This window comes from Peromyscus leucopus, chromosome 7 (assembly GCF_004664715.2).
Source record: "Peromyscus leucopus breed LL Stock chromosome 7, UCI_PerLeu_2.1, whole genome shotgun sequence".
NCBI classification, from domain to species: Eukaryota; Metazoa; Chordata; class Mammalia; order Rodentia; family Cricetidae; genus Peromyscus; species Peromyscus leucopus.
Genome location: NC_051069.1, coordinates 112575129 through 112587316, shown reverse-complemented (window position 1 = coordinate 112587316; position 12188 = coordinate 112575129). Strand labels below are relative to the sequence as shown.

At 42.6% G+C, this 12188-nt stretch overlaps 1 protein-coding gene across 1 annotated transcript in view; it reads left to right on the top strand.

The window, feature by feature from the left end:
* Fyco1 (FYVE and coiled-coil domain autophagy adaptor 1) overlaps positions 1-12188 on the top strand; it is a 91499-nt gene that overhangs the window by 41556 nt on the left and 37755 nt on the right. The window contains 4 exon segments of the mRNA XM_028860586.2: positions 2334-2501; positions 6012-6161; positions 6789-7000; positions 10323-10467. Coding sequence (XP_028716419.1) covers positions 2334-2501; positions 6012-6161; positions 6789-7000; positions 10323-10467 — 675 coding nt within the window.

Here is a 12188-nt window from a genome sequence, read left to right as displayed (position 1 = left end):
ATCCAATCTCACTCATCTCCCCATCCCCTCAACCCCATTTTCTGCCCTTGTGACTCTTGGTGACTCTTCCCACCCACCCACCCACCCCACGTGGTGCACCAAAAAAGTAAAAGTATAGCCTCAAAACAAAAAAGAAGAAGAAGGAAAAGAAAAAATTTTGGTGTGGAAGCTGTAGTGTGGCCCAGTGAGTCACACAGTATACCCATTAGTTCATACATCTTTACATGTGAGTGTTTGCAGTGGATCACTGGTCTGATTCAAGACCTCTGGCTTCTACTACTCTACAGATACTGGGCCCTCACTGGGACTCCTCCTGAATATCCTGTTGTCTTGTGTCATGAGGATCCTATAGCTTTGGATCTGCAGATCCAGCCCTTCCAGCAGTTCATAGATGAGGTAGATGTTGGGGTGGGCTACTTCATAGCCCTGTTTCTGGGCCTGCATAATAACTGGGTTGGTCAGCCCACTAGGTTTCTCTCATTATCACCACCAGGGCGCTCCAGCACTGCCCCAGCTAGTTCACCCAAAGCAGCAGGCAGCAGGACCAGTTCTCCTGCTCTCATGCCTTGCTCACCCACACTCACATCACCAGGGCCAACTCTACTGTTTTGCCTAGGCCAATTATATGTCCCAAATGCTGCAGTTGGTAAGAGATGGGACCAGCTCCTCCGTTCTCTTGCCCAGCTCTCTTGCCTGCTGCAGTTGGCACTGTTCCCCACATCCACATTACCACATGGCATATGAGAGAGGGGCAGGTGCAACTGTCCTGCTCTTACATCCACAGAACTGGCTCACCCAGACCCCCACCAGGGTCAGCTCTAGTGTGCTCCCCAGGTGAGTTGTAGGGCCTGCTCCCTTATGTGCTGCAGCCAATGAAGGGCAGGACCAGCTCTCCGGCTCTCATGCCCCTAGGCTAGGTGGCAAGGGGTGATGAGGGATATCTTTCCCTCATCCATGCCTCCACATGGCTGATGGAAGTGTCAGCTCTCCTGCTTTCATGCCCTCCAGGCCAATTCACCTGTGCCACACCCCCTCACCTCACCCCACTCCAATAGAGTCAGCTCTACCAGTAGTGTATGGGTGAGGTACAGTGCCGAGTCTCCCATTCTCAGGACCCCAGGAACAGCTCTCCCACCCACCACAGGTGGCGAGGGGAGAGGGGAGGTATTCTCTCCCTTACTCACTCTACCATATGGTAGAGGAGGGGTGGTCCCAGATCTCCCATGCACTTTCACAGGGTAGGAAGGGGGAAGGGGGATTACCTGCAGGCCTGTCAACAGGGTCAGCTCTACTGTGGTAAATGCTTTTAATCCCAGCATTCGGGGGAGCAAAAAGCAGGTGGATTTCTTTGAGTTTGAGGCCAGCCTAGTCTACATAGCAAGTTCCAAGCCAGCCAGAGCTACGTAATGAGACCCTATTTCAAAAAACAAAACAAAATGCTGTAAAAATGGTTATGTGGAAGATCTCAGAAGATTTGTTTTAGCTGCTCAGAATTGCACAGTTCATCTGCCTAGGATTAGACCTCCCTTGATGTTTTGTGTTATGTACCCTGAAATCATTTTGTGGACATTGAATAATAAATAACCCCTGATAGCTATGTATTAGACTTGACTGGAAAGTATGCAAACAATGTAGACTTTTCATAGAACCTCTATTTAATGGAGTTCTTACAAATACCTTACTGGGTCTTGGGTTTTTTTTTTTAACATCCTTAGAAATTGCCACATAAGGGGATAGTTAAACTACATGTGGAATGCATGGGGTTGGACAGACAGACAGCTCCACCAGCCCCCTCTGCCATATGCTAAGATTCCACGGGCCCAAGACAGAATTTCAGGGGATTGGAGGACTTATCGGATAGAAGACCTACTAAAGGCCCAGCACCCTCCTCAAGGCAGAGTCCTAAAGACACCTGAGAACAAGGTCCTTCTTTATAACCACCTTTGAGAGACCACACCTCTCCTTTATGTCCTGACTCTTCACCCCTGTTCATCCTCCATTACCACCCCATAAGCCTTTTCCCATCTGGCGCCTGCCAACCTCAACTCTTGTCCAGAAATCCCTACAGGAATGTCATGTCTCACTCACTAAATATGTTAGCATCCTGGAATGTCTCTGCCATCTCAGAATACCCCTTCATGTTTGAGGGGGAGGTAGGGAGAGTCTCAGATTGTAACATAATGCATAACCAGTGAGCAGGTAGGTCATGCCTCATCATGAGAGGGAAAGGCCGACAGGACAGCAGAACCTCTTATTGAAGGCCAGGAGAGCCCAGAGATTCCAGGAAGCTGAATATCAGAGCTAACCAGGAAAAATTATTTCTCCTTTCCCAGAACTCAGAAGGAACTTGAAAAAGCCACATCAAAAATCCAAGAATATTACAACAAACTCTGCCAGGAGGTAACAAACAGGGAAAGGAATGACCAGAAATTGCTTGCAGACCTAGACGACCTGAACAGAACCAAGAAATACCTTGAGGAACGGCTGATAGAGCTGCTCAGGTGAGTGTGAGGCAGTTGGGGACCCTGTCTAGGATTGGCTTTTCTCAGAAAAAAACATTTCTGAAAATGACAGTTCAATGGAAATGGGCCCTTCTCCTCAAGTTCTGCCCAATGGTGTACTGTCAGGGAGCCATATGTCTGCAGGATCCAGCTAGGCTTTGGCAGTCTTGAAGGCTGGATCTCCCTGAATGTACCAGTGGTTTGGGTTTTCGTGTGGGTTTTTCGCAGGATTATGTTCAAATTCTGGATGCCTGGCAAAGAATGACAATAAAATGACATTTAGTAACTTTGGTCATTTCCCCATCTCCAGTGAACCTTCTCCTCTTGTACTGTCCCACTTTCCTAGGATTGGGGCTCCCTGTAGGGACCTAGCAGCAGTGTCTATGTGGGAACCAAACTAGAAGGGACTCTGAGGGACCCAGCCTGTTCCACTCTTGCCACTCAAAAGTAGCCATGGTGCCTTACTTCCCAAGACAGATGTGGGAAGCTGGGTTTTTATGTGAAATGTCTTGGTTGTTAAATGCTTACAAGTCACTCACAACTTTAACTTTTTCTTAAAGGAATTAAAAATGCAAGATAAAATACTATAACTGTATCTTCCTTCCTTCCTTCCTTCCTTCCTTCCTTCCTTCCTTCCTTCCTTCCTTCCTTCCTTCCTTCCTTCCTTCCTTCCTTCCTTCCTTTCTGTGACAAAACATTGACAAAATCAACTTAAGAGAGGAAAGATTTATTTTGGCTCGGAGTCCAGACAGTTTCAGTCAGTCTTGGCAGGCAAGGCATGACAGTGGGATTGGTTCAGTCCATGTCTTAGCAGATGAGAAAGTAGAGACTGCTAATAACCCACCTCCACCAGCCATGCCTTCCATCCCAAAAGTTCCATGGCTTCCTCAAATAGCACCACAATGTAGCTGGAGGGCTTCTCTCCAGGTTCCCCAAGCCCCGCAGTCCCACAATCCACGTATAAAATAATCACTCAGAGGCTTATAATATTTATAAACTGTATGGCCATGGCAGGCTTCTTGCTAACTGTTCTTATATCTTAAATTAACCCATTTCTATAAATCTATACCTTGCCACATGGCTGATGGCTTACCGGTGTCTTTTCATGTTGCTTGTCCTGGCGGTGGCTGCAGTGTCTCCCCGCTTCTTCCTGTTTCCCCAATTCTCCTCTCTCCTTGTCCCGCCTATACTTCCTGTCTGGTCACTGGCCATCAGTGTTTTATTTATATAGAACGATATCCACAGCACTTCCCCTTTTCTTCTTTTTTTAAAAAGGAAGGTTTTAACTTTAACATGGTAAAATTACATATAACAAAACAATTATCAAGCAAGAATTACAGTTACAATATTAAAGAAGATGTCCTATCTATCTTATATTTGTGAGTTTAAGGTTTTATATCTAACTTATCTTTTATCATAACTGAGGAAATTAAAACTATCTACTTTTCAACCTCATCAAAGACCTGAGAAGGAACATAATGGTACCTGAGAAATGGTAGATGGTTGCAAGCAACTTTCAGGAATCTTGCAAGAGTAGACCAAGATAGCTGGCAGCCTGGACAGTCACCTAATGTTTCTCAGCATTGTTGGTGCATTTAAATTGGCTACAGGCCTAGAGTATCTGACAGACCATTTTCAGAAGCAGGAATTCTGAGAGACCATCTTACCCTGTCTTGGCAGAGTGCAGTGGTCGCTTTCCTTGTGTCCTGCTTGTCCAGAAAGGACAGCATTATATTTGTACTGTCAGCAGTCAAGGCAAGGGCAGTTCTTTGCCCAGTAGGCCATTTTGTGCCAAAAAGACAAACTTCCCAATGGAAATGTCTTAGAAGCCCAACATTCTCTCGGGATCAGTTGGTGCAGCCAGGAGCAATTGTGTCTCATGTCAACAGAATTTTAAGTTATTTAAATGCCATATTCTCTAGGTCTATGAAATGTTTGAAGATTACCTATCTATCTGAAATATATCTATGTATACCTAGAAGACTTAACTAACATGGCTACAAATATGATTATCATAGATGGCTAATTATTAATCTATTTCTTAATTATCCATTACAATTTTAAATGAGTTACATAAACATAATACCTCAAACAAGAATAGAAATATATATATACAGTATAGCAAAGTTAACTTCAAGTTTGTATCAATAAACTAAAATTTATAGCAATGTAAACATTTTAAACAAGTTGTTCTTTAAAAGTAGGTTCATTAATCTACCCTTTTATCTTATCATCTCTATATCCTCCTATATATCTATATCACCACAAGCTTTGGGGGGGGGGCAAAGAGATCAAACACATATTTCAAGCTCAAGTTATAACAATTCTGCATCATTCAGCCTCAACAGGAATCAACCCATGACCACTTTTGTTTTCCCACCTCTAGATTGCTTTGAAGCAAAACCCAGACATATTACTTTATCTATGAACACTCCATATCAAAAAAGACAAGGAATCTTTTTGCTTTGTTTTGCTGTATTTTATGTTAAGACAGGGTCTTACTATGTAGCGTTGGCTAGCCTGAGACTCCCTATGTAGATAAGTCTGGCCTTAAACTCACAGAAATCTACCTGTCTATCTGCCTCCTGAGTTCTGGGATTAAAAATGTATACTACCACACCCAGCTTCCAAGACAAGAGCTCTTACACAACTATACCTTGAAAAATGAATGTGTCAAGAGACACTTGATAAAACCCAAGGCAGATAAGATCTCACTCACTTCTGCTTGTGGTGGTAGCAGTCATGAGTATACCATGCCTAGACCTACTCACTCATTAGAATTCCAGATATTTTCTTGAGGAATGTGGTAGAGAAACCAAGTAGCATTCTCACATTCGAGGGTGTGAGTATCTGGCTTCCTAGGGACATAGAGGTCAGATGCTGTGGACTAGCTGGAAGAACAAGCTGGTCCAGAAGATGAGTCAGCCTGTCTTCTTACAATTTAGGTATCTGTGAAAAAAGCCAGCCATCTCTATGTTCCTAACCCTTAACCACTTCCAGAGGACCCGGGTTCAATTTTCAGCATCCACAAGGCAGCTCACAACTATCTTTACAATCCTAGGGGATCAGATACCCTCTTCACACTTCACAGGCACTACACACACATGGTACACAGACATACATGCAGGCAAATTGCTTATTGCATGCACACTCATAGTATGCCCATTATCAACTTGATAGCATACTACTACCAGTAGTAATTTGTTTTTGGTGTTAGATACCTGAATGATATATCAGTGCTGGCAGTTCCTTGTGGATGACACAGCCTTGTGTATATATCATGTGCCTCTTACATGCTCTCACATACATGGGGTCAAAGAACCAATGTTTGGGGGCTCCTTTGGAGATGTCAGCAGAGAGCCTGTGTTTTGGATTCCTGTGTTTGGGGAAGGGTCATTTACAAGGAAAGTGATTTAGCTTCTACGGCCTGGAACATTTGATATCAGCTTTCTAAAATGAAGCAGGGGTCATTCTCTGCTTCTCATGGATTCTTAAAATGTATTATTGCAGGGACAAAGATGCACTCTGGCAAAAGTCTGATGCACTGGAATTCCAGCAAAAGCTTAGTGCTGAAGAGAAATGTCTTGGGGACATGGAGGCCAACCACTGCCATGACTGCAAGCGGGAGTTCAGCTGGATAGTGCGGCGGCACCACTGCAGGTTAGCAACAGACAACTCACCAGATCAGGACAGATGGCTCTGGTGAGGGATCTGAGATAAGTGTGGGCACCATAACTATCTATCTAGGAAAAGCACTTTGCTTCCTAGCAGGACACTCAAGGGCCCCTGAAAGGAAATGTGGATGGGATTAAGAGAACTCATAGGCATATGATATACTCAAAGACCAGCAACCCTTAGCTATTCTTAAGCCTATGTGGGAATGCAGATGGTGCCAGAGAACACAGATGATATCAGCACATAGGAAAGATAGGTAAAGAGAAAGGGCAGATTGGTAGTTGGGAACAGGTAAGTGCTCTCTTAGAGACTTACCACTCCCAACAGTAAATGTGGAATGCATACCTGTAGCCTGATGTTAATCAGACCTTTTCTCCCTGCCTCGAGGACTTATGGAAGTAAACCATTCTCTACTAAGCTCATCATGATGGTTTTGTTGGAATCTTATGAAATGGGCTTACAGCACACTCTACATTGAGGGCAGAGCTAGGTCTGGAGAGTCGTGGGCCATCAGGAGCCTAACACAGAGACCTGTTGTGGTGCTTAGCAGATCTCAATGATGCACAATCCTTTGTGCACCATCCTCACAGCTTGTGCTTGTTTCATTCCCAGGATATGTGGCCGAATCTTCTGTTACTACTGCTGTAACAACTATGCTGTGACTAAGCCCAGTGGCAAGAAGGAACGCTGCTGCCGAGCCTGCTTCCAGAAGTTCGGTGAAGGCCCTGGATCCCCTGATAGCAGTGGTTCTGGCACAAGCCAGGAAGAGCCTAGCCCCATGGTTTCACCAGCTGAAGCAGGCCCCCAGGCCATAGGAAACCCAGGTCAGGCCTCTGCCTCCTGAGTTCATAGATGTCACTGCTTTCTCACTATGCTTTCTCACTTGAGCAAACTTCATTCAATACTTCCCAAACTGAGGTGTCTAAGAGATGCTAAATATATACTACCACCAGCCTAAAACTTTCTTATATTACTGGGGTTGATAAGTGAGTAACTTTTTCCTGCCATGGTTGAGTGTGATTTAATATGAGTGTGTTTACCAGTGGAATACACTCCATACATTGAAGAGTCAGTCCTCCAGGACCTCCTTCCTGATATTCATTATCTGTTGTATGGTAATGTAAGACCAGTAATTGTACCTTTTCAAAAGTTAGTATCTTTCTCCCTTTCTCTTAATGACCAAGGAGAATATATTCTTTATTTCCTCCATCTCAGCCAGGAAACAGACACAGGATTTAATTACTGCTAATTCTGCATCCAGATCACCCTAATAGGTGACCCAGGCTGTCTACTAGACAGTAGCCAAGGATCAGAGCTGAGATGGCAGAAATGGGACTTCTCTCTGTTCAGCCATCACTACTGGCTGCAATTAATCCTTCTGAACTCTCCTTTGATCTCAGCTTGGATGCAGGCTAAGAAACCTTCAGAATCCTGTTCCTCTCTTGTTTAAATGGATCAATGGGCCCTACCACTCAGGAATGGGATTTTTCACACACAAAATTGGGGTCTTCAAATCTTTCTCAGTCTTTTAAAAACTGAAGTTTGCAAGTCCTACATATTCTGTATATGCATTCTTTATCAGATATGTTTTATAAATGTTTTCTCCAAATTTACAGCTTTTCTTTTTGAAGAGTAGAAATTGTAGTTTTGATAAAGTAATATTTATATCATGTGTTTTTTTGTTTTGTTTTGTTTTTTTTTTTTTGGTTTTTTGAGACAGGGTTTCTCTGTGTAGCTTTGCGCCTTTCCTGGAACTCACTTGGTAGCCCAGATTGGCCTCAAACTCACAGAGATCCGCCTGCCTCTGCCTCCCAAGTGCTGGGATTAAAGGCGTGCGCCACCACCGCCCGGCCAATTTTTTTATGTATCTAAGATTGTATCTAATTTTGCTTACCCCTGTATTCAAAAGGTTTTTTTTTTTTTCTTTTAAAAGTTTTGGGTTTGGGTTTTTTTTTTTGGGGGGGGGGTTGGTTGGGTGAGTGGGTGGTTGGGTGAGTAGTTTGTTTGTGACAGAGACTCACTTTGTAGCCCAGCTGTCCTGTTACTCTAGGTAGTCTCAGCTGGACTCAAACTCAGAAATCTGCCTGCCTCTGGTACCTGAGTGTTAAGATTAAAGAAGTGTGCCACCACACCTGGCTTCTTCTAGTTTTTATTATTTTAGGATTGTGTGTGTGTATGTGTGTTGTGTGTATTTGTGTGTGTATGTGTATGTCAGTAACCTGTTTTGAGTTAATTTGAGCATTAGATGATAATTTAAGTAGAGTATGGGGTGGTTTTATCTTTTGCTTTGAACACCATTAGTTAAAAGTCTATTTTTTTTCCTCAGAATTACCTTTCTATGGGGGCTAGAGGTAGAGTGATTGCTTAGCATGCACAAGGCACTAGATTAAATCCCCAGTCTCTCTCTCCCTCTCTCTCTCTCTCTCTCTCTCTCTCTCTCTCTCTCTCACACACACACACACACACACACACACACACCACTTTTGTATATTTGCCAAAAGCCAATTGAAAACAACAACCAACAGAACAAAAACTGACCTCATATATTTGAGTCTGTATCTAGACTTTCTTTCATTCTGTTCATCTGTGTGCCTTTTCTTTTCTTTTTTTTCTTTTTCTTTTTCTTTCTTTCTTTTTTTTTTTTTGGTTTTTCGAGACAGGGTTTCTCTGTGTAGCTTTGCGCCTTTCCTGGAACTCGCTTTGGAGACCAGGCTGGCCTCGAACTCACAGAGATCCGCCTGCCTCTGCTTCCCCAGTGCTGGGATTAAAGGCGTGCACCACCACCACCCGTGTGCCTTTTCGTTCCACCAATTCCTTACTGTATGGTTACCATAGAGTGTATGGTTTTTTGTTGTTTAGTTTTTTGGTATTTTTAGTTGTTTGAGACAGAATTGGTTTTTCTATGTAGCCCTGGTTGTCCTGGAACTCACTGTGTAGACTAGCTAGCCTCAAACTCACAGAGATCCACCTGCCTCTGCCTCCGAAGTACTGCGATTAAAGGCGTGTTTATACTATGTCCAGCTGGTTACCATAGATTCTTAAGGCATCTTACTGACAGGCAAAGAAAGCCCTCCAATTTTGTTCTTTATTGAACATATAAATTTTAGAATAAGTTTCTCAGTTTCTAAAAATAAATCATGATGAGGTTTTCATTGGGGGTTTCATTGGATTTGGAGAGATTTGACATCTTAATAAAGTGATGTCCATTTCAATCCATGAACATGATATAGTTTCTGTTTACTCTGGTCTTTGTTAGTCCCTTGGTGAACATTCTTTTGTATTTCCCTTGCCTATTTCCCATTCCTTTGTCAGCCTCAGAAAACAAATTCCTTTTTGTCAGTTTTTTCTTCTTGTTCTCTGTTACAGAAACTTGAGAGGAAAATCATTACCTCTAAAGCAGAGGACAGCTAAACTGTTCTTACTTAGTAGCCTAAGTGCCCTTGCCCTATCTCACCAGTAGGTATTCAGCAATGACAAAGTGATACTGTGTTAGGGTGCTGAGATTGCTTGTTTTGATTTCTTTCATTTTCTGTCTGCTCTTTTTTTTCTTCTGCCTCATACTTACCCTTATATTAAACACAATACATATTTATGGGTAGCTGTCTGGCACAGTGGCCTTCAGATTGAGTGGTCAAGGTCAAACACAAGACCCAATGCCTCCTGTAGCTCCCTGGATAGAGAGAAGCTCTGTTCTGCCCAACAATGAACTGGAAGTGGGGAGGGGATGCAAGTCAGGTAATCTCCTGCTTCAAATTATTTCTGACTGTATCTAATGGAGCAAGGTCTCATTGGATCCATATATTTTCTTTGTTAGTTTCTTTTCTGATATAGTTTTGATAGTTTTTTTTTCCTTCTAAATAAGGGTCCTAGAGAATGTGGAAGTAGCTGAAATTTCTACTTTGCCTTTGAGAGAGATCTTAAGGCTGTATATTCAAAATCTTCTGTAGTCCCTCTGTTCTCCTGTAATGTCCTAGTGGTCTTTGTCTCATACCTACATAGAAGAGTAGTCAGTTAAAAAAAACATTTAAAATGTATTCTATCAGCTTGTTCTCCATAGCAGCACTGCTAACTTCACTATGTTATCTCCAGTCTTATGCATAATAGTATGTATGTCTTTTTCTCTCCTGCTTTGCCTCCACCAACCAGGAGCAAATTCAGTCTGCAGACCACCAGATGATGCTGTGTTTGACATCATCACTGATGAGGAATTGTGCCAGATCCAAGAATCTGGCTCCTCCTTGCCTGAAACACCCACTGAAACTGATTCAATGGATCCAAATATGGCTGAACAGTGAGTAGATATTACCTCCATTTCCTAAGTACTCATTAAGTGCCTGTTCCTTGTACTTTCTTATCAAAAGACCAGGAAAATAAGATCATAGAAGCAGGATTAGCTGTCTCTGGCGAGGGAAAATGCCCCAGCACAGTGTTCAGAGTAGGGCGGTTCTTAAAAAGTGACAGGGTTCAGGAAACATTCAGGAAGGTGCTGTGTCAGAAATTTCCTGGGAAGTGTATGTGTGGTGCCAATTCAGCATCTTCACTAAGGCCAGTCTTTGGCTTGGACAACTGTATTAGCTCAGGCTGCCACAGCAAGAGACCACCGATTGATTGACTTAAACCATGGAAATGAAATTTATTGCTGTTCTGGAGGCTGGATACCAAAGATCAAAGTACTGGCAGAGATTTCTTCTCCCCTGGTTTGCAGATGGCCACCTTCTTGCAGCATCTTTACACAGTCCCCTGTGTCCCTTAATCTACATTTCATGCGAGGACACTGGTAGATTTTTAATCACCTCCGTAAAGGCCTTTTGCAATTAAAGTCAAACCTTTGACATACTGAGACTCTATGAATCCATAAGCCAAAATACATCCTTCTACCCTTAAATTACTTCTGTCGATTATTTTGTGATGAAAAATGATAGTTATTGCAGAAAATTGGGGTCGTTGTGATTAAATCTGACTATGGTTCTAATACCTTTGTGGAAGACTGTGGAAAGGTTTGGAGATTCCAGCCAGCAAGCCGTAGAACACTGTAAGCAGAGCTTAGTGAACTGTTCACAAGGCCAGAATGCCACTAGAAATGTGTACAATATAGACTGTGCCCATTAAAGTTTTGGTTGGGAACAAGGACTTTATCAGGAATTGGAGTAGAGGTCATTAGTGTTACATTCTGGCTAAAAAATTAGCCATGTGTCATTTGTGCCCTGAAACTTTGAGTGATGCTGAACTTAAAAATAATAGACTAAGGACTGGAGAGATGGCTCAGCAGTTTAGAACACTGACTGCTCTTGTAGAGGACCCAGATTACCAGCACTCATATCAGACATCAGATAACCATCTGTAACTCCAGTTCCAAGGATTAAGACACCCTCTGACTACCATGAACACCTACACACACATGATATGCATAACCTCATGTAGTATCCACACATATACATTTAAAAAAATAAATTTTAATTTATTTATGTTCTGGCCTGTGCTCTTTGTTTCCTGATCTATGCCATATGAACAAGCATCTTTCTCTCACTTTACACTCCTACCAAGCATAGCATTCAGGCTTACTATTCTCTAATTTTAACCAAGTTTATGAGCATCAGAGAAAAAAAAAGCAGAACAGCAAGATATAAAAGTATTTAGCTTGGCAAGGAAAGAAGCACAATTGTATCTGAAGTTGTATACAAAGTAACTGTGGACAAAGTAGATAAAACTGTTAAGAGATTAATGCCACTAAAAGGAAAGAACTGCTTTGCATTGGGACAGTAAGAAATAAAAGGACCTTAAGGGAAAGAGCCCTTTCATCAAAGGCTTCAGAATATAAAAATCTAAATGCTTTTGACTTTCCTTTAAAAAGAGAGCCACACCTAGAAAGTATTTTTCCAGGTTTCACTACATAAACACTCCTACTTCAGCTGTGGTCCAAGAAGACCCAGCTACTTATCAAGCTGGCAGCAGAACTTGACATTAACCACATGGTGCTGGCATTGTAGGCATTGCAGAATGTAAGAGTTGCAA